At 49.7% G+C, this 18,467-nt stretch overlaps 1 protein-coding gene across 1 annotated transcript in view; it reads right to left on the reverse strand.

Annotated features, from left to right (window-relative positions):
* ADCY1 (adenylate cyclase 1) overlaps positions 1-18,467 on the reverse strand; it is a 147,392-nt gene that overhangs the window by 21,349 nt on the left and 107,576 nt on the right. Inside the window, exons 12-14 of the mRNA XM_030796191.1 lie at positions 14,897-14,986; positions 13,795-14,048; positions 13,341-13,467 (exon numbers count right to left, since the gene is read on the reverse strand). Coding sequence (XP_030652051.1) covers positions 13,341-13,467; positions 13,795-14,048; positions 14,897-14,986 — 471 coding nt within the window. The remainder of the gene's footprint in view (positions 1-13,340; positions 13,468-13,794; positions 14,049-14,896; positions 14,987-18,467) is intronic.

Genomic DNA, 18,467 nt, shown 5'->3' on the forward strand with positions numbered 1-18,467 from the left:
TCTTTCAAAAGGTATTTCCCTTCTCAATTGTCCTTCTGTTTCAGAAATCACTGACCAGGATGCATCTAGTGATAGTTACATGATGCCTCAGAGAGGTCACAGCCTAGAGTGCTTGTCATTTGGAAAAGAGAACAAAATAACAAACAGCATAACTTGGCAACTCCCCGTGTGCCGACATGTGCTATGAGTGACTCCCACAGTCACCCCGACAGAGTCTTCTAACTAACAAGACCAGTAACCCCAGAACCTGGAATCAACAACATGTTTACTACAAGGGAACAGCCAAGGGAGGGTGGTCCTGTCCTCATTCTGTCTTGGAAGTGATGTCCCCACCTCCCTCCTGCAAGTGACACAGGGCATCTGGCCAGTGTCAGGTCAGCACTGCCAGTTCATTCTTCAACATCAGGAAAAAACATTTCTTAATTCTCAGATACAATCACTATAAATAGACTTTGTGATGCCCTCTCCCCAAACCTCGCTGAACCATCTGGTTTCCTGAGGGGCACACACCCCACTTTGTGGGCACCCCAGGTTCCACAAACACCTCCTTTTGGGAAAGTGCAGAGGGAAAGGAACTTCTCCAAGCACAGCAGCAGCTAAGACAATAGTCTTCAGCCCTCAAGTTAAAGGAACTTAGTCTCTAACTTTGGGGCTGAATTGCTTCATGTTCAGCTTCTTTGACACTTGGTTTTCCCTTAAGCAAGAGGCACTCTGTGACCCATGCCACCGGCGGGACACAGAAAGATCAGAGCAAGCAAGTAAGAAACTGATGCACGTCTCTGCATGGTGTCACTGCTCCAAGGACAGATGAATCCTGAGATTAAGGGGGGTCCTGGCTGGGCAGGCTGGGCAGGGTGCACATGTCCAGAGTAGTCCCATAACTGTTGTCAAGAGGGCAGAAACACCAGAGGGGCAGAGCCACATGCCCTGACCCAGTGAGTCTCCCCGGAATGGATGCCAGTGGCTTCTCTCCTCCCTGCAGGGCTCTGGGGTAGAAGTCCCTAATGCTCACCACTGACTTTCAGGGACAAAGAGGATTGTGCAGTCCCAGCCCTTGATAACCAGAGAGACCAAGGGGGGCTTCCGGCTGGACCCTCAGTGGCCAGCCTCGACTTCACAGCCCCCCTTCTGTGCTGCGGGACTGAGGAAGCTCCGGTGTCCACTGGCCTGGATCTTGGAGGACAACGATGACATGATCCTCTCGCTGAACTGCATCAGACACAGAGTGAGAAGAGGACTCGTCCTCTCTGATGAACACTACTGGCACCCTCAGGAGGTCTGCGACTGCCGCACAACCTAGCCCAACCTCAGAGTGCCAGGAGTAGGCAGCAACTCTACAGGGCTGAACTCTGGAGTATTTCCCACTTTCCACTCTCCTTCCCTCCCATGTAGTTAGGTCCCTGATGTGCCCCTAACAACTACCAGCCTCCCACCCTCCCGTCCCCCAGCAGAGGTGCACAACCACCACACGTTCTCCACCTTGTCCGCAGCTCTCACTCTGGCTGCTCGGGAGGCTGCCTTGATTATTTCCCTCAAATATCAGTATTCCAAGAAGCATTTTTAGAGGTAATCTTACCTCTAAAGTAATTAATGAATCCAGTCTACCTAATCTCCTTGGGCAGTTATCTGCATTTCCTTGAACACCTCACAGAGATGGGGGACTCACTACTGTACATGTCAGCTTCATCCAACCTCAAACTCTCAAGCCGCTGGACAACATACGTTGAATGAAAATCTCCCTCCCTGGATCTTTTGTCCAGAGGCCCTGGTTCTGTCCTCAGTGTGCCCCAGAGGCCAGCTGTACCAGGATGGGAGGACTGAAATGCCCTCACTCTACATCCTACTTTCAGTTCCTTTGGTCACTCCTCTTACTGGTGACTGGTTTGAAGGCACCTCTCTGCCTGGATGTTCAGGCTGAGCCCAGCAAGCTGGCTAAGGCTTCTCCCAGGCAGGGCACTGGCTGGAGGCAGGGCTTTAGCCAAATGCAGGGCTCCCAGCAAACTCCCCAGGTCTCCCACCATGAGCTGGTACTCAGCTGGCTGTATGATCAAAAGACTGTATTTTAAACACACAGTGACAGTTCAGTTTTATTTTGTCCAGTTTTTTTCTATCAATTCAGCGGCTGTAGTGAGCACGGAACCTGAGCCTACCAGGGGTCACTCTGGTGCCAGCTCCTACTCTGTGTTCTTCTCAAACCATAGGACCATGGTCATGCATGAAAATGACCAGCTTGATAGGAGGGTGAGGCATGGGGAGAGGTCTCAGCTCCCCACTGGGGACTCGAGCTTTGTGAGGCCACTTCAGAGACCACATAACATGAACACATGCCTGCTTTTCACTAATTATTTTTCCAGCCAAAGCACAAGACTTTACAAGCACTGTTTACAGCATGGGGCAGGCTGAGTATGGTGCTGGTGTTCTTAATCTGAACAGGGCCCCCAACTCAGCATCCTTGTTCACCTGGCACCCAACTCAGCACTTCAGATCCATCAAGTCCTGCCAGTGCAACAGGTGGCCATCCCCTAAACCCAGGCCTCTCACGCAGGCCTCTGCTGCCTGCTGCTCCAATCAGCCCCACTTCCCTTTTAGCACAGGACAGATGAAAAGCCCTTTTTAGATCAAAAATGCATTTCAGTTAAGGCTTCATGAGGAGAAATGTGACTTACATTATTCTACTACATTAAAGAGAAATCATAATTTTAAATTTGAACAATTCAATGAATTAAAAATGTTATCCCTGATCTTTATTAGAAAATGAGAGAATAAGCCTGCAAATGCTGCAGTTACAATGTGTGGATGCAGGCAGGCACATGTACATGTTCCACACTGCCCTGAGAAGTCTGTAAGTGGTGTGTGTGTGTGTGTGTGTGTGTGTGTGTGTGTGTGCATGCACACATGCATGTGTGGTTTTCTATAAAATACTTAGCATCTTGTTGCATTCCTCTTTCCAAGAAATAAAAAGGCAGACCACAGCCCTCATGATGTGTTTGTCCCATCCATGGCCCTGTGGTGTAAATGAGGCTGTGGCGATGTCATAGCTGGGGGAATCGGAGTTCATAAGCTGGAGGGCAAATCAGCTCGAATAAACCAGGACTATCCAACATCCACCCCCCACAGAAATGCTGGGACCGGCGGTGGTGAATGCAGAGGCTGGCTCTGTTTCTGACAATGAAGTCTTTACTTCTAAGGAGCTTCTGAGCTGAAAGTTCTGTTGTGCTGAAATGCTTGGTAGTTCTTCATTTCTTAGGATGAGTCAACAAAGTAGTTGAAGGCAGGGCTGTGTCCAGTGTTTCAGATAGGAAGCAAGATGGGGATGCCATTTTAAAAGGTAAAGAGGGCTGGGCGCAGTGGCTTATGCCTGTAATCCCAGCATTTTGGGAGGCTGAGGCAGGCAGATCACCTAAGGTCAGGAGTTCAAGACCCGCCTGACCAACATGGAGAAACCCCATCTCTACTAAAAATACAAAATTAGCCGGGCATGGTGGTGCATGCCTGTAACCCCAGCTACTCGGGAGGCTGAGGAAGGAGAATCACTTGAACCCGGGAGGGAGAGGTTGCGGTGAGCCAAGATCACGCCATTGCACTCCAGCCTGGGCAACAAGAGCAAAATTCCATCTCAAAAAAAACCAAAAACAAAACAACAAAAAAAACCAAACACAACAAAAAAAACAACAAAAACAGGTAAAGAGAGCTCTTGCTAACAGTGAAGCTATGAGGCTGCAGTGGGCACAGTTGGTCCTGTCCCTGGGAGATCTGCTCTCAGTGATTCACGAGGTCCACCGTCACTGTACACGGAGGGAAACCGAGGCTGGGAAGATAGCATCCAGCCTCCATAAGCAGAAGACGCCCTGTCTGTCTAACGAAGTGAAGGCCCTGTCAAAGTCCTCTTTCCTAGCTTTGAATTTCCACTTACGCCAATATAAAATGTGGGGGTAGGATCTGCTGGAAATTGATCAAGCTGTTTCAGTGACTGAAGTTTCCAGGGTAAAATGTTAGACATTGAAACCAGAGAATTACCACAATTACCCTTTTCAGAAAAGTCAGCATTTCTCGCCACAGTGAAAGTCCTGGTCCAATACTACCTCCTCCAGGAAGTCCTCTTCAGCTCCTTAGTTAGAATAAATTACTCCTTTCTGAGGAGCAGACAACACCTGCCCAGGGCCTTCACGACATTCTGTCTTCCACTCTCCTCTCCTCTCCCTCCCTCCCCTCCCTCCCCTCCCCTCCCTCCCCTCCCTCTCCTCTCCTCCCTTGACTAGCAGGAGCAGCCTGTGGGCAGAAAGCAACTTCTGGGGTCTTTGGAGCTTTTGCTCTACTTGCAAGATGCAGGAGAGTCTAGGGAGAAGCATAGGCCTCAGAGCTGGGGAGGCCACTGTGAATTTACCCACTCAGAATGTGAGGGAGGACATCCTACGGGGGAGTACTCTGAAGCTGAAAGGTCCCGGGGAGGGCTGAGAGCCTGACCCTGATCACGTGTTGCCAGCACAAGCTCCCTTGTTTCCACAACCACTAGCCAGGCAAGAGCGGCCCCGGTCACTCCACATGGACACTAACTGTGCTAAACATGGTCTTTGTGATTATAAATGTAACACAAACTGTTGCAGAAAATCTGGATTTTTCTTTTTCTTTTTTTTTTGAGACGGAGTATAGCTCTGTCGCTCAGGCTGGAGTGCAGTGGGGTGATCTGGGCTCACTGCAAGCTCTGCCTCCCAGGTTCACGCCATACTCCTGCCCCAACCTCCCGAGAAGCTGGGACCACAGGCGCCTGCCACCATGCCGGGCTAATTTTTTGTATTTCTTAGTAGAGACGGGATTTCACCGTGCTAGCCAGGATGGTCTTGATCTCCTGACCTCATGATCCACCCGCCTCAGCCTCCCAAAGTGCTGGGATTACAGGCATGAGCCACGGCTGTAAAATCTGGATTTCTCATTGCACACGCATACAGAAAAAAATGCAAAGGAGCCACACTCCATGATGGAAAGATGTCCTAGGGGATGTCCGGTGGGTCTGCTGTTTCAGACGGCCTCTGGTGCCTTAAAGCAGAAGGCTCCATTTCCTCATCAGAAAGTCTGGAGTTACGACGTTTCTCTATCTTTTCGAACCAGGGAGGAATTGAGGTGCTATTTTCCACACTCTTGAGAAGAACACAGAGGTGCCTGCATTAGCAGAACTGAGTTCTGTAGGCTGGTCATAGATAAGCAAAACTGTGCTGTGATCAAGTTAGGGCCTGCAGGTGAACTTCACGTGCTCGAGCCCAACACGGCATTGAGACACACCACAGACATCTTCTTTCTTGTTGCACGGTGACTACCACACTGCTACCACACTGCTCTTCACAAACAGTCCACACTGTGGGCAGAAAGCAACTTCTGAGGTCTTTGGAGCTTTTGCTCTATGTTGAAGTTATGCTGGGTCCTTCTAACCCAGATCTAACCTTTCAGAGAAACCCTCCAGCCACACATGCATATGAAATCTTGAGTGCTGTGGAGGGAGAAGCACAGGCCTCAGAGCTGAGGACTTCTAATTCTTGGCTGTGTTCACAGGATTCTGCCTACAGACAGCTCTCACCAGAATGCCATTCCACTCGGTGGTACTTAACTTGGCAGGAGAAGGCTTCTGAGACATGCTCTGCATGGCATCCATGAGAGTGCCCATTTAGGGTCTGGCAGATTTCAGTTCTGACCTTTGGCCATTTACTTTGGCCCTCACCTGTTACATGGGGATAATGACCAGTTTTGGGGTCAAAGACACTTAAATGGCCACATGAAGTTCCACTTCTGGAAAAGATGGAGTAACAGGGATTCAATCTGCCCTCCTACAAGCAACAAGCAGACCACACAAAATAGATAAAACAGCAGCTTTCCAAATACTGGACAGGAGGCAATGAAAGACAGTGATCCTTGAGTGATGGGAATGAGTGATGAGGCCTACAATGGCCCAGCATACTGCTGGGAGAGTTTCCAGGCCGCGCCTAGAGGCAGTGCATGTGGAGCCCAGATTTGACAAGCCTAGGCGGCTTGGAAGCCCCAGGCAGCTTGAGTTCAAAGGGAAAATACCAGAGAGGACAGTGTTCCAGTCTCTTCAAGTCTCTAGTTGAGTATTGATTAGCAAAGGCTAGAGAAAGAACCATCTAGGGATTAGCACAGGTTAGGGAAAGGACTGTAGGGAACAAACCCCAAACTTCATGCAATGCTGAGAATTGTTCCTGCCTCCACTGGCAAGAATAAAAAACCTTGTAATTCACCAGGCATCAGGTAAAGTACCGAAAAGGGTTTTGCCTCAGGAGTAGACAAAATTAGTCTGAGAATTAATGCTCCTCTGGTTCTTCCTAACAAAGGTGAAAAGCAAGACCCAAAGGATCTGTATCCTTCCCTGTAAGTTGTCAATTTTATTGAGATAAAATTGATTATAATACTTCCTTGTTATTTTATTCCTTAAACATTTATAGAAACTGGTCTCTATTATTTAATTTCTTCTGATTACTTTTGGTTTAATTTCCTCTTTTCTGGCTTCAGGTGATTTGAGAGAGACCTTTCTTCTTTTCTAATATAGGTGCTTTGTATTATACATTTTCCTCCAAGTACTGCTTTAGCTGAACCCCACAAATGTTGATCTCATATGTAGTTTCATTTGGCTCATATTACTTTCTAATTTTCCTTTTGATTTCTTCTTTGAACCAAAAGTTATTAAGAAGTATACTCTTTAGTTGAGGATTTCTCAGAGATCTTTCTGTTATGGACTTCTAATTTAATTATATTGTAGTTAAGGAACATGCCTTGTATGATTTGAAACCTTTTGAATTTCCTGAGACTTGCTGTACTGTTCATACTTATGTGTTCTTGAATAGAATATGTATTCTGTTGCTGTTGGATGGTGTGTTTTATAAATGTCAATTAAGTCAAGTTGGTTGACAGTGTTCTTAAGTGTTGCAATCTGTCACTGATTTTCTGTCTAGTGATTCTATCGCTTTTTGAAAGGAATGTTGGAAACTCCAACTATAATTATAGATAGAAGAATTTCTTGCAGTTCTATCAATTTTTACTTTATGTATTTTGATGATCTGTTTTAGGTACATAAATGTTTAGGACTATGTCCTCTTGATAAATTGACCCCTTTATTACCCTCTAACATTACTGAAAGACCCTTTTTTTCCTTTGACCAACATTTAATTTCTTGCTCTTGAGATCCAGATTTGGTAACTCTTAGTATTTTTTTTATTTTGAAATATTTAATTGACAAAAACTGTATATATCCAAGGTGTGCAATGTGATGGTTTCCTATATGTATACATTGCATAACCACTACTACGATCAAATTACTTAACACATCTATCACCACCCGCAGTTACCATTTGTGTGTGTCTGGGATGGGGAGGGGTGAGGACACTTAAAATCTGCTATCTTACCAAATTTCAAGTACACAATACAGTATTATGAACTGATTTTTTAAAATAACAATAAAAACAAGCATCTCAGGAGACAGACACACTTACCCCACCTAGCACTCTGCCCTTCCCTTGGCTAATTCCTACTCATCCTTTAAGCCTCAGGGGTGAGGTATTATATTTAAATGATATCACATCCACCTGCCTGGGTCAGGGTCCTGTCTACATTTTACATGGCACGCCCTTCACTGTACTGAAATTTTCTGTGGCTTGTGTTTGATTCCTTTAACAGCCCGTGAGCACCCAAGGGCAGGGGTTACACCTCAACCACGTGAGCATCCCCAGCACAGGATTAGGTATACTTTGGTGCCCAATAAGCACCTGTTGGATGGAGGCAGGTGGTAACACTTTGTGCGTAGGTACAGAGTGGATGCATGCCAGAGGCTGAGTGCACACTCTCAGATGGGCAAAGGGTGTGTTTCCAGTGGGCGTGGGGCCTGATGGATGTGGGGTCCTGAGGTTATGCACCAAGGTTTGGTTCCTCGAGGGTTTCCATAGAAGTGTGTTGCAGGATGCAGCTGGGATATATCTGGAACCATTTGTCCCTCCATAAAAGCTGTTTGCGAGGATGTACTCACCCAAAGGCCAGATGTGAAACCTATGGCCAGTAACAGAGAACAAGATGACGAATAACAAACGTACAACATTTCAGGGTCCACGAAACATGATGACCGTGGCTTTATATGACATAAACTCCTCCATAATCCCCTGAGAGACAAGTGTCACTGTCACATGTGTGGAGAAGACAAGTGACCAGAGTAAGAGGTGGAACCAGGTCTCTAACTTAGCTTCTGCCACCAGGAATTCCATGTCTGTGCCATGACCACATCTTAGGAAACCTTCCCTCTAAATGTTAATAATGGCAACTGCAAAATGGGAATTACCATTGAATTAAGCATTTATGGGTACAGAAATAAGTTGTTTTAACTGCATTCTATATTAAATAGCATAAACATTGAAATTATAATTCCTATGACGATTATCTACTGAATGCAAAGAAAGAAATGACACTGGAACAAAAGCATACAAGAGTTTACAGGTGAAAGGGCTGGAGATGCCTCCCAAGGGAAAAGCCTATCTGTTTGTGCAGGTTTGGACAATCAATCGAGTCTCTGTAAATAATTAACCTACCTAGTGTTTGGCCTGGCAATTTTGCAATAGTTTGAGGCACTCTAATGTTTGTACTACATACCTAAATGTCCAAGGGCAAAATAGGCAAAGTCTACAAAGTTCTGTGTTTTGCTAGGGTTATAGGAAAGCAGGTGGCATTTGTTGTTACCTATCTGTGGACAAACATGGCAGTGTACTCCATGTGAGCAACCCTTTCTTGTGACACACATGCACAAGGATCCACAGACTTGCCCGGGCTGCCCCAAGGCCCAGGAATGCATATTCTAGCCCTAAAATTACTGTTATGCTCATTGGGCATTGCTAGCGGGTATCACTGGATGGAGAACAACATGGCAGGGTCAAATACTGCATTTAATAACATTTCAAAGAACACCAAAGCCAAGAAAAAGCCATGTCAACCCAGATGAGAGAAAATGTCTCTCCCAGAAGTGTCCCTCAACTGGAAGAGTCATAGCCAAGGCCCAACTCTGCTGTCTGAGAATGAGGAGCTAACCAGGCACCCTAGTAAATAACCTGGAAACCCCAGATCTCATGGGCCTGGGCTGTTCCAGTCTTTCTAGATCATCCCAAGTCCATTCTTCTCAAGCTCTGAGTAGGTTTTTGCAACTAAAAGATCTGAACCCAGAGAGGCCAGCTGACGGCTGGGTCAACATATCCTCCCAGACCAGCCAGCTGGATCACCCTGGATAGCCAGCCGGAGCCAAACTAAGACCAAGTTCAGCAACACGGCCCATCATAAAGAGGCTCTTTTCCCATTACCTGGTGTGGCTTTAGCAAACTGCAGCTGGCCAGATCTCCCTTCCAAGGCAGGTACGTGCTGTATCTGCAGTCCATTCCCCACCGGTTCTGTTCCAGGGAGGCCAGTCCAAGGACTCTACCAACAGGGTCCTGGGCCTCCTACTTCCGGCCAGGTTTGGCCAATGGGGAGCGGGAGCAGGGGCCAGTAGTGAGGGAGGAGAGCATTCCCGGTTCCTCTTTGCATGGTTGCTGTAGACTGGCTGCGTCTCTCAGCTGAAGGTGGTGAATCCTGTCAGGCAGCCCTCTCTGTTCCCTGGTTCTAGGGCCCGTTCCCACTGTGGCTGCCCCAAGCGCCACACCAGCCTGGAGGTGCCCTGTGCCTGCCCCTGTCTTTCAAATAGTCCAAGGGCTCCTGAACTCACCCCCTTAGAGTGTGCCCTCCACTCTCAGCCCAGGCTGTGATACATGCACAGCCCCCTGGAGACCCCCTCTACCTCCACTACTGCACCCTCACTTGATGGCCAACTGTGGCCAGACTCCACACAACCACTTCCAAGGTGCCCTCCTGCCAGCCCCTGACCATGCAAGTTGCTTTCCTCAGGGCCCCTGTGGATCACAGGGCTCCCACCTGCCTCCTAGGCTCTGTGTCACACTCCACTGTCAGACCACCTTTGGAGACAGGGATCGGGTCCTATCGTCCTCCCTTTGCAGCTCCAGTGCCCACAGGGGGCCTGGAGGGAGCACTGGTCCCTGTGATTGGACTCTGACTCCTCTCACAGTTTTTGCTGAAGAACTCCCTCTTTCTGCCATGTTCCTCATCCCTTTCCCTTCAACCCCATCCCTCATCCTTCCATAGCCGAATCTGAAGCATCGTACAAGGCCCAGAGAAACACTGGCTCTTCCCCAGTATGCCTGGCTTTGCTTCCTCACTGTGGCCGCAGTCAGGCCTTCCGGTGTGAGGACTCACTTCCTGCCACAGCCTGCACTCCTCTGGTGATAAGTCAGACTCAGATGTTGATATGGTTTGGGCATCTGTCCCCGCCAAATATCATGCTGAAATGTAATCCTAGTGTTGGAGGTGGGGTCTGGTGGGAGGTGTGTGGGTCACGGAGGCGGATCCCTCCTGGCTTGGTGCTATCCTTTCTCGCAATAGTCAGAGTTCTCACAAGATCTGGTTGTTTTGAAGTGTGTGGCACCTTCCCCCCAACCCCTTGCTCCTGCTCTCACCATGTGACGTGTATGTTCATGCTTTGCCTTCTGCTATGAGTAAAAACTCCCTGAGGCCTTCCCAGAACCCAAGCAGATGCTGGTGCCTGTTGGTACCGCCTGTAGAACTGTGAGCCAATTAAACCTCTTTTCTTTATCAGTTACCCAGTCTCCGATATTCCTTTATAGCAGTTCAAGAACAGCTTAATGCAGACGTATTTATGCCCCCACCAGGGACCCCTCCCACTCCACAGCAGGAATTAGGGCCTGTCCAGACAGCCCTGCTGACAGTGAATGCACCACACAGCAGCACTTCCCCAGGAGAGGCCAAAGGGCGAGGGTTCTCAGCAACCCCTGCCCACTCCAGAACCTGGAATTCAGGTATGCAGTGAAGACAGCGCCAGATCATGAGTCCCTTGGGAATCTGGGTCTTCCCCACCTGCAAGGCTAGCTCAGAGCTCCATCTAGTAGGACACAGGAATGTCTTCTGCCCAGAACAGGCACTAACTTAATACACAGGCTGAAGAATAAATGAAATGGGAAAATCCACAGACAGGGGGTAGACTGGTAGTTGCCTAGGGTTTGGGGGTTGAGGAGAAATGGGGAGTGTTAACTGATGGGGATGGGTTTCTTTTGAGGGAGATAAAAATATTCTAATATTGATTATAGTAATGGTTACAGGACTGTGAGTATACTGAAAACCACTGTTCACTAAACAAGTGAATTGTGTTATGTGAAATATATCTCAATAAAGCTATTATGCAGTGAAGGAAAAAATAAGCCATGTTTTTCACCAAGCATTTGTGAGCACATGTATATAGATACACATATAGACAGTGTGTGTGTGTGTGTGTGTGTGTGTGTGATGTACGTATATGTTCTTTCTTTTGCTTACTCAAATCAACAACATAATTTCCATCACTTTAAATATGCATCCTGCCCTGTCATGCTGACATAAACCCACCGAGCTGCTTCTGTCTTTTCCAGATGAATAAAACTAGAGGAAACAATTGTGTTCCTTTTTTTCACGAGTGATAACTTGCCTCCAGATGCTCCTCACACCTACCCTTCACCCCACTCTAACCCTCCCTCCCAGAAAGAGATCCCCCCCAAAAATGGCTCATCACAGAGTAACAGGCTGCTAGACAAAGGGCTGCTCAGCCTTACCGAGCACCTACTTTGCACAAGGTCCATGGCCAATGACATCAGGAAGAGAATTTCAGTTATTTCTTGCACACCTGAATTAGGATTCTCACCCCATTTCACTGCTGAAGCAGAAAGACAGACTGACCTATCACTGGTTGAAGTCACACAGACCCTACATGGAGTTGCTGGAATTCAGGATGAGGACCACTTGATGCCAGGCCCAACCTTTGTCACCCCTGCTACTGCTGACCAGGGTTTCGGTCACTTAACTGCATGGCTTGATGCCCAGTCAGCCTCAGGAAGAAGGACAAAAAATCGACAGGCTTCCCAACTTCAGCAGCAAGCCTGGTCCTGCTTCCACAGTGAGCCCTCAGCTGGTCCTGGCCACCCTCTGGGCTGTGCCTGTCTGGTGTCTGTGCCCCAACTCTGGGCTGCACCTGCCTTCAGTCCTGGCTGCAGAGTAGGCCTAGGATGAAAATGCTCCTGTCCTGCCTGGCCCTAGACACAGCTCTCTCCACAGGTTCAGAGCCTACCCAAAGATCACACAGATGGCAGCTGGATCCCAGCTCAGCCACCTTCTGGCTGCCCGACTCTCGCATGTTACTTCAGTGGCCCCTGCTTTCTTGTCTGTAATTCCAGCTCCTAGGCAGTGCTGTTCTGAAGACTGAATGAGATCAAAGAGCTCCAACAGCGAAGACCTATTCTTAAGGTGTCAAAATAAGAAGACTATCTCTTGCTAAAGCTAATATTCATCAGCCTTCATTCCCGGTTCTCAGGGGAGGAAACCTAAGAGGAGAAATTTTCCCAGGGTGAAAGTTTGCAAATTCCACAAATGGGATTTGAACCCAGGTAGCCTGGCCCTAAATGCTTGACTGCCTCACCTCCCGGAGGCCTGTGGAGTATGGAGTTGGTGTGAAGATGCTCACACCAGCACCCACACGCTGCCTTGGCCCCTAGCCATGGGGTGGACACAGGTACGCGCCTGCCACGGCTCCGCGGCAGGAACTCAAGGTGAATATCTGGCAGTCATTGCCAGGATCACATCCAAACAGAAAGCCACCTACAGACCAGGAAAGCATGACTCCTCTCCAGCCTGGTACCCAGATGTTTGGGGCCTGAGCCCAGTTCACATGTTTGCTACTCCATGGAGTCTCCCAAAGAGAGGTGCTTATGCCTCTTGCGTCAGAATTTCCCAGGGTACATGTAAAAATATAGACGTCCAGCCCCCACCTGCTGACCTACTCAATTTGGAGTAGGTGGTGAGAGTTTTGGCATTTTCTTGTGTTTCCCAATGACCCTGATGAGACCTGCTGCCACTGCCCAGCCCTGCCGAGGCTGAGCCCCTCTGCACCACCACTGCACATGCTGTTCAGGGAGCGGAGGACTCACTGCCTCATGAAAGAGCCACACTCTGACCATCAGGCAGGTCTCCATCACATGGACCCCACAACCTTCTGAAATGTCTTCTCACAAGGCAAGGCTCCCACTCCCTGCATCCCCCAGCATAGGTTTCCTCCATCCCCAGACAGTGCCTGGCTTGCAGGCCGCTGAGGAGGGCCCTCCGAGGGCCATATGGCGTGTGGGTGTCTGTGGCAGCCCCTGTCATATGCTTGCTGAAGCCTTCTTCCTCCTCCAAATACCCTACCCCCAGGAAGCAGAAAGGGCTCGTCTTGCCTGTGCAGCCCAGAGGTAGTCCAGCCTCAGCCTGATGTCCACCTGCCTGGCATGCAGGGCCAGCGCACAGGAGAAGAGCAGGATGGCCACAATTGGCTCGTAGCTGCGCCCGGAGACGGCACCACCCCTGGGGGAATATGAGGAAGAAAAGCCAAGTCAGTGCCGAGCTTCCAGGGCAAACCTGCCACCAAACCCAAGAACCATTCAGAGTGACCCTCAGGTGGTGACACCCAAAAACAGCTTGCTGGGATTGACCTTGGCCAAGAGTCACTTATCATAGGGAAATCTGAGTCCTTTAGAACTTGGGTTGAAGAGAAGCAGCCACCAAACTAAAAATTGTGTATAGAATTCATCTTGACTAGTTCTGGACTCAGAAGCCTATAGTGCATATCTGTATACACAGATTCAGTAGCACCGCTGCTTAGGCCTTTTTCTCGAGGAGCCACACACTTACCCAGTCCTGGTGTATCCGCTGAGCTCCAGAACAAGGATGTAGGATGTGGTGAGCCCGGAGAGCAGGATCATTTTTGGCAAGGAGGACACCCGGAAAAATATGGCTAGCGGGAGGGTGCCCACCAGGCAGCAGAGCAGGGCATGGTGTGTAGACTCGCAGGGCAGGGTGGGCAGGGCTGTGCGCTGGCCCCCGGATGAAAGGACCACCAGGGAACTGTTGGGCTTGGGGCTCCAGGCCCAAGGCAGGCAGCCCACCTGGGAAGGGAGGGGTCACAGGGGCTTAGCGAAGGGCAGGTGAAGACCTGCAGCCCCTAAGCATGCTCAGGTGTCCCTCTTCAAGCAGGTCTCCCAAGGTTTTGCTCTGACCCACCCCCAGTGCTAACACACCAAGCCACAGACCTCATGGCAACTCACAGCACTTCAAGGCTCCCCACTGGCTGCCAGAGCAGGCAAGAGGCTCCAGAGAGGACCAGGTGGGATCAGCCCTGCCTGCTCCCCAGCCCAGCGGCTCCGACCTGTTACTCCTGCCTCCCAGCTCCATCCTGTTACTCCTGCCCCAGCTCCATCCTGTTCTTCCTGCCTCCAGCTCTGTCCTGTTCCTCCTGCCCCGAGCTCTGTCCTGTTCCTCCTGTCCCCAGCTCTGTCCTGTTAATCATGCCCCCAGCTCCGTCCTCTTCCTCCTGCCCCCCAGCTCTCTCCTTCCTGTTTCTCCTGCCTCCAGCTCCATCTTGTTACTCCTGCCCCACTTCTATCCTGTTACTCCCACTACAAACTCCATCCTGTTACTCCCGCCCATTTCCATCCTTTCACTCCAACCCCCAGCTCCATCCTGTTCCTCCTGCCCCGTCTCTGTGCTGTTTTTCCACCCCTGCTTCTGTCCTCTGCACTCTATGGAGAAGCCAGGCTCCTTTCACCAGGGAGAGTTTGCATTTTCCTCTGCTAAGTAAAGTATCTTGTTCCCTGGCTTCTTGGGGCCCCATGCCTGTTCCTGACGTCTCTGCTGACCTCCCTGTCTCTGTAGCCCCGGGTCCTGGCTTCTGGGCTGGTCCTCCATGCCACGCCCTCTCCCGCCCCAGTGCATGCTGCAAGCTGGAGATGCTCACCACACAACCTTGGGCTACTGAGTAGATTAAGACCACTATGAAAATACACAGGACAGTGCGAATCTGAATCGTCAGGCACCCTGGAAAACACTGAATAAGAAATGTCAATTTAGAAAATACCCTCGCGAATCTGAATTGTCAGGCACCCTGGAAAATACTGAATAAGAAATGTTAATTTAGAAAATACCCTCTGATTACCAAGGCAATTCACATGCACAGTTAATACTTCCTATAGCGGAATGTGCAGATGACCTGCAAGCTGCTAGGTCCACACCCGTTATTCACCCTCCTCACATGTCTCTTGGCTTTTTTTCATTTGTTTATTCTCCCAGGTGAAAAGCTTGCCAAAGTTAAAAAAAGAAACCTGAGGTCTTTAAATTAAAAATAATAATACTTCCCTTCCTTCTACCCGCATTGTAACTTTGATTGGCACTGAAGTTAACTGGATAGATTAACTTGGTATTTTCATTATACTGAATTCTTCCATTTCAGAAATGGTACAAATTTCCATTCGTGTCTTCTTTGATATGCTCTAAATAAATTGTATTATTTTGTTCATGTAGGTTTTATAGAGTTCTTAAGTTATTAGAAATTTTATTTTAAATCTATGTATTATACAGACATTTTGAAGTCTTCAAAAAATGATTTCATGGATAAAAGTAAGAAGTCCTTTTTATACTTAACACTTCTGAAAGTATAAACTAAAATTAATACACAGGGACCTTACAGAAAACAACTCACCCTGCTAGAGTCCCTGACTAGCCAGGGTGCCCTTCGTGGGCTACACGGTTATTCCTTTAACCCCCACGTGAGGTCAGATCATTACTAACTCCACTCTACAGTTGAGAAAAAGGTGGCACAAATCCACCCAGTCCGGCATCACTTCTTCTATGGACAAGGACAGGGCAGTGTGTCCCAGCTTACCCAGCTGGTGGGTTATGGATCTGGGATCCAGTTCTAGGTTTCCCAAGTCCCAAGAGACCACTGGGTATTTCACTAACCCAATGGTCTCTGCTGATCTCAGAAGAACCGCTGCTCTGCAGCGGCATGAGGTTCAAACACTTTACTGACTGTGGATCACTGTGCTTCCCTCCCAGTCCCAACTTGGCCTCTGGGCAAGACGCAAGTGCAAGTCCTTGATCCCCACTGCAGCCTCCCATCATCTGCTTCCCCCGCTTCCACCTGGCGTGAGCTCGGTGTGCTAAGGGAGGCCACCAGAGCCACTGGCAGACCCCCATGCAGGAGCCATACCACAGGCCTGGGAACAGGATTTTAGAGCAAGATCCTGCCATGTTTTGCAGGTAACTATTCTCCTTTTGAGAAAGGCTCTTGGCCTGCTGCTGGGCCTGAGTAGAGCCTGAACCCTTACCCGTGGGCCAAGTTACCATTATGACCTAAGCTGCCCATCGTGAACTGGGCGTTACCTGACCCACCAAGCCATGAAGCTGGATGTGAACAGCAGCCCTCCATCATCAAATCAAAGTGCTAATATATATGATCAGCTTCCAGCAGACCCTTAAAGCACAAGTAAGTGACATGACAAAGTGGCCCCAATGACCATAGTCCCCAGTCCTGCTACCCTGCCTTCTCTCTCCCAACCTGCACCTATGGCCTCATGGGGAGCTCCCTCTGATTAGGTGACAGAGTAAGAGAAGCTCAGGCCTTGTGGGCAGCTGCAGCACTTCAGCCCATGTGACACAGCCCTGAGGGACAATGGTGAAGGGAAATCCTCCCAGTGGGCAGAACTTTGGGCAGTTCCCCTGGGTGGGCACTTTGCTTCCAAGGAGAAATGGTGAATGTAGTCATATACCGATTCATGAGCTGTGGACAACGGTTTGGCTGGATGTTCAGGGAGTTGGGAAAGGCATGGTTGGAAAATTAGTGACAAGAGGGTCTGGGGAAAAAGTATGTAGATAAACCTCTCCGAGTGGGTGAAAAATGTTAAGATACTTGTGTCCCATATGAATGTTCACCAAAGGGTGACCTGAGCAGGGGAGAATTTGAATCCAGTGGATAGGACGACCCCTACTGTGGACACCAGTCATTCTATTTCCTCAGCCACTCCTGTCATCCCAATGGGCTCATGAACAAAGTGGCCATTGTGGCACTTTGGGAGATGATGTCACCTGAGGATGAGAGGGAGAAAAAGCAGGCACCATTTCCTGACCGTCTGCACTCACAGGGGCTAGAATGAAGCCCTGGGGCCCTGGGGCTGTCTCTGGTGGTGCTACACTCCCCTCTGTGCAGCGAGGCTCCCTTCCCCCCACCTTAAGGATCTCTGCCAAGGTTTTCTCTTTTCTTCAAAGCCATCTAGTTTAACTCGAGTATCATAACTGGTGCAAATCTTCCTTCCACCACCTCCCACTTTCCTTGGCTTGGGGATCTATGATGGGATGCGGCCTCTACCCTAGCCAGCCTGGGTGGGCCCAACATCCTCCTGAGCCTGTCTCATCCGCCTCCCTTAGAGCCCTAGGAAGAGGAGAAGGAGGATGGGGAAAACAGGGCTTAAATGCAGGTCTGTGAGCACCAGGCCAGGGTGGGGGAGTGGAAGTAGCTTATCCGAGGCACACCCAGCCACCTTGTGGACCACGTCATGCCCACATCCCCAGGGTCCAGCCAAGGGCCTCTGAATGTGCCTGACGCCTTGACCTCGGCCTGCCCCACCTGCAGCACCCCAGGGTCCAGCCAGTGCGCACCTCCTGGGCTTCCTCCTCTCCTCTGCCCGCTCCTGATGTTCTCCAGGCCTAGCCATGCAAACCTCAGCCTGCAACCCAGACAGAAAAAGTCCACATCCTGCCCCAGACATTCCTTTTCAACCCTCAGCAGGACCCTCGGGTCAGCTCTGCCGCCCTCTGCAGATGGTCAAGATGGACAGGATTTGGCACCTCCCCACCCTGATTCCCGGGATGAGCTACACCCACTGCCCCACCCCCATTCAGCCTTCTCTGTCTCATCTGACTTTAGAACACTCCACCTGAGCATGTGCTGTGCCAGGCTCTGCTCCAGACTTTGTACAAATGAGCTCACTGAATCCTCATGTCAAGCCAGTGAGGTGGGGGCCATCATCACTGCCATTTCACAGAGGGCAAGCAACCCTGAGGCCCAGAGAACTGGAGCCCAAGCCTGGAGGTGGCACACCCCCGAGGGATGGGGATGGGGAAATCAGGTAAGGGTGAAGGTCCCAAGGGGCCACGGAACTGCCACACTGCCCTGGGCACCCTGGCTCTGGATACTGTCAATGTCGGGGAGGGAAACATTTCTATCTGGCCTTCTCAGGGATGTGTTCTGGAACTAACTCTGTCTGCACGACCCACCGCATCCACTCAGGCCACAATGGCCTTCTGCTGGGTGGCCCTGACCTACCCCCTGCTGGCTTCCTGCAAACCTCCCTCACCTCCATCCCCACAGCCATTTGCACAGGCCTCTTCCCTGGTCCAGGGTCAGCAGGGATGCTCAGAGCCCGGTGCAGAGCCTGCAAACAGGAGCCTAAATACTTGTGATTCAATCAAACCCTGACCCAGTACACACTGGCTATGAGCTGAAACCCCTCTCCTGTCCTAGCTGAGAAGTC

Source organism: Nomascus leucogenys, chromosome 17, assembly GCF_006542625.1.
Source record: "Nomascus leucogenys isolate Asia chromosome 17, Asia_NLE_v1, whole genome shotgun sequence".
NCBI classification, from domain to species: Eukaryota; Metazoa; Chordata; class Mammalia; order Primates; family Hylobatidae; genus Nomascus; species Nomascus leucogenys.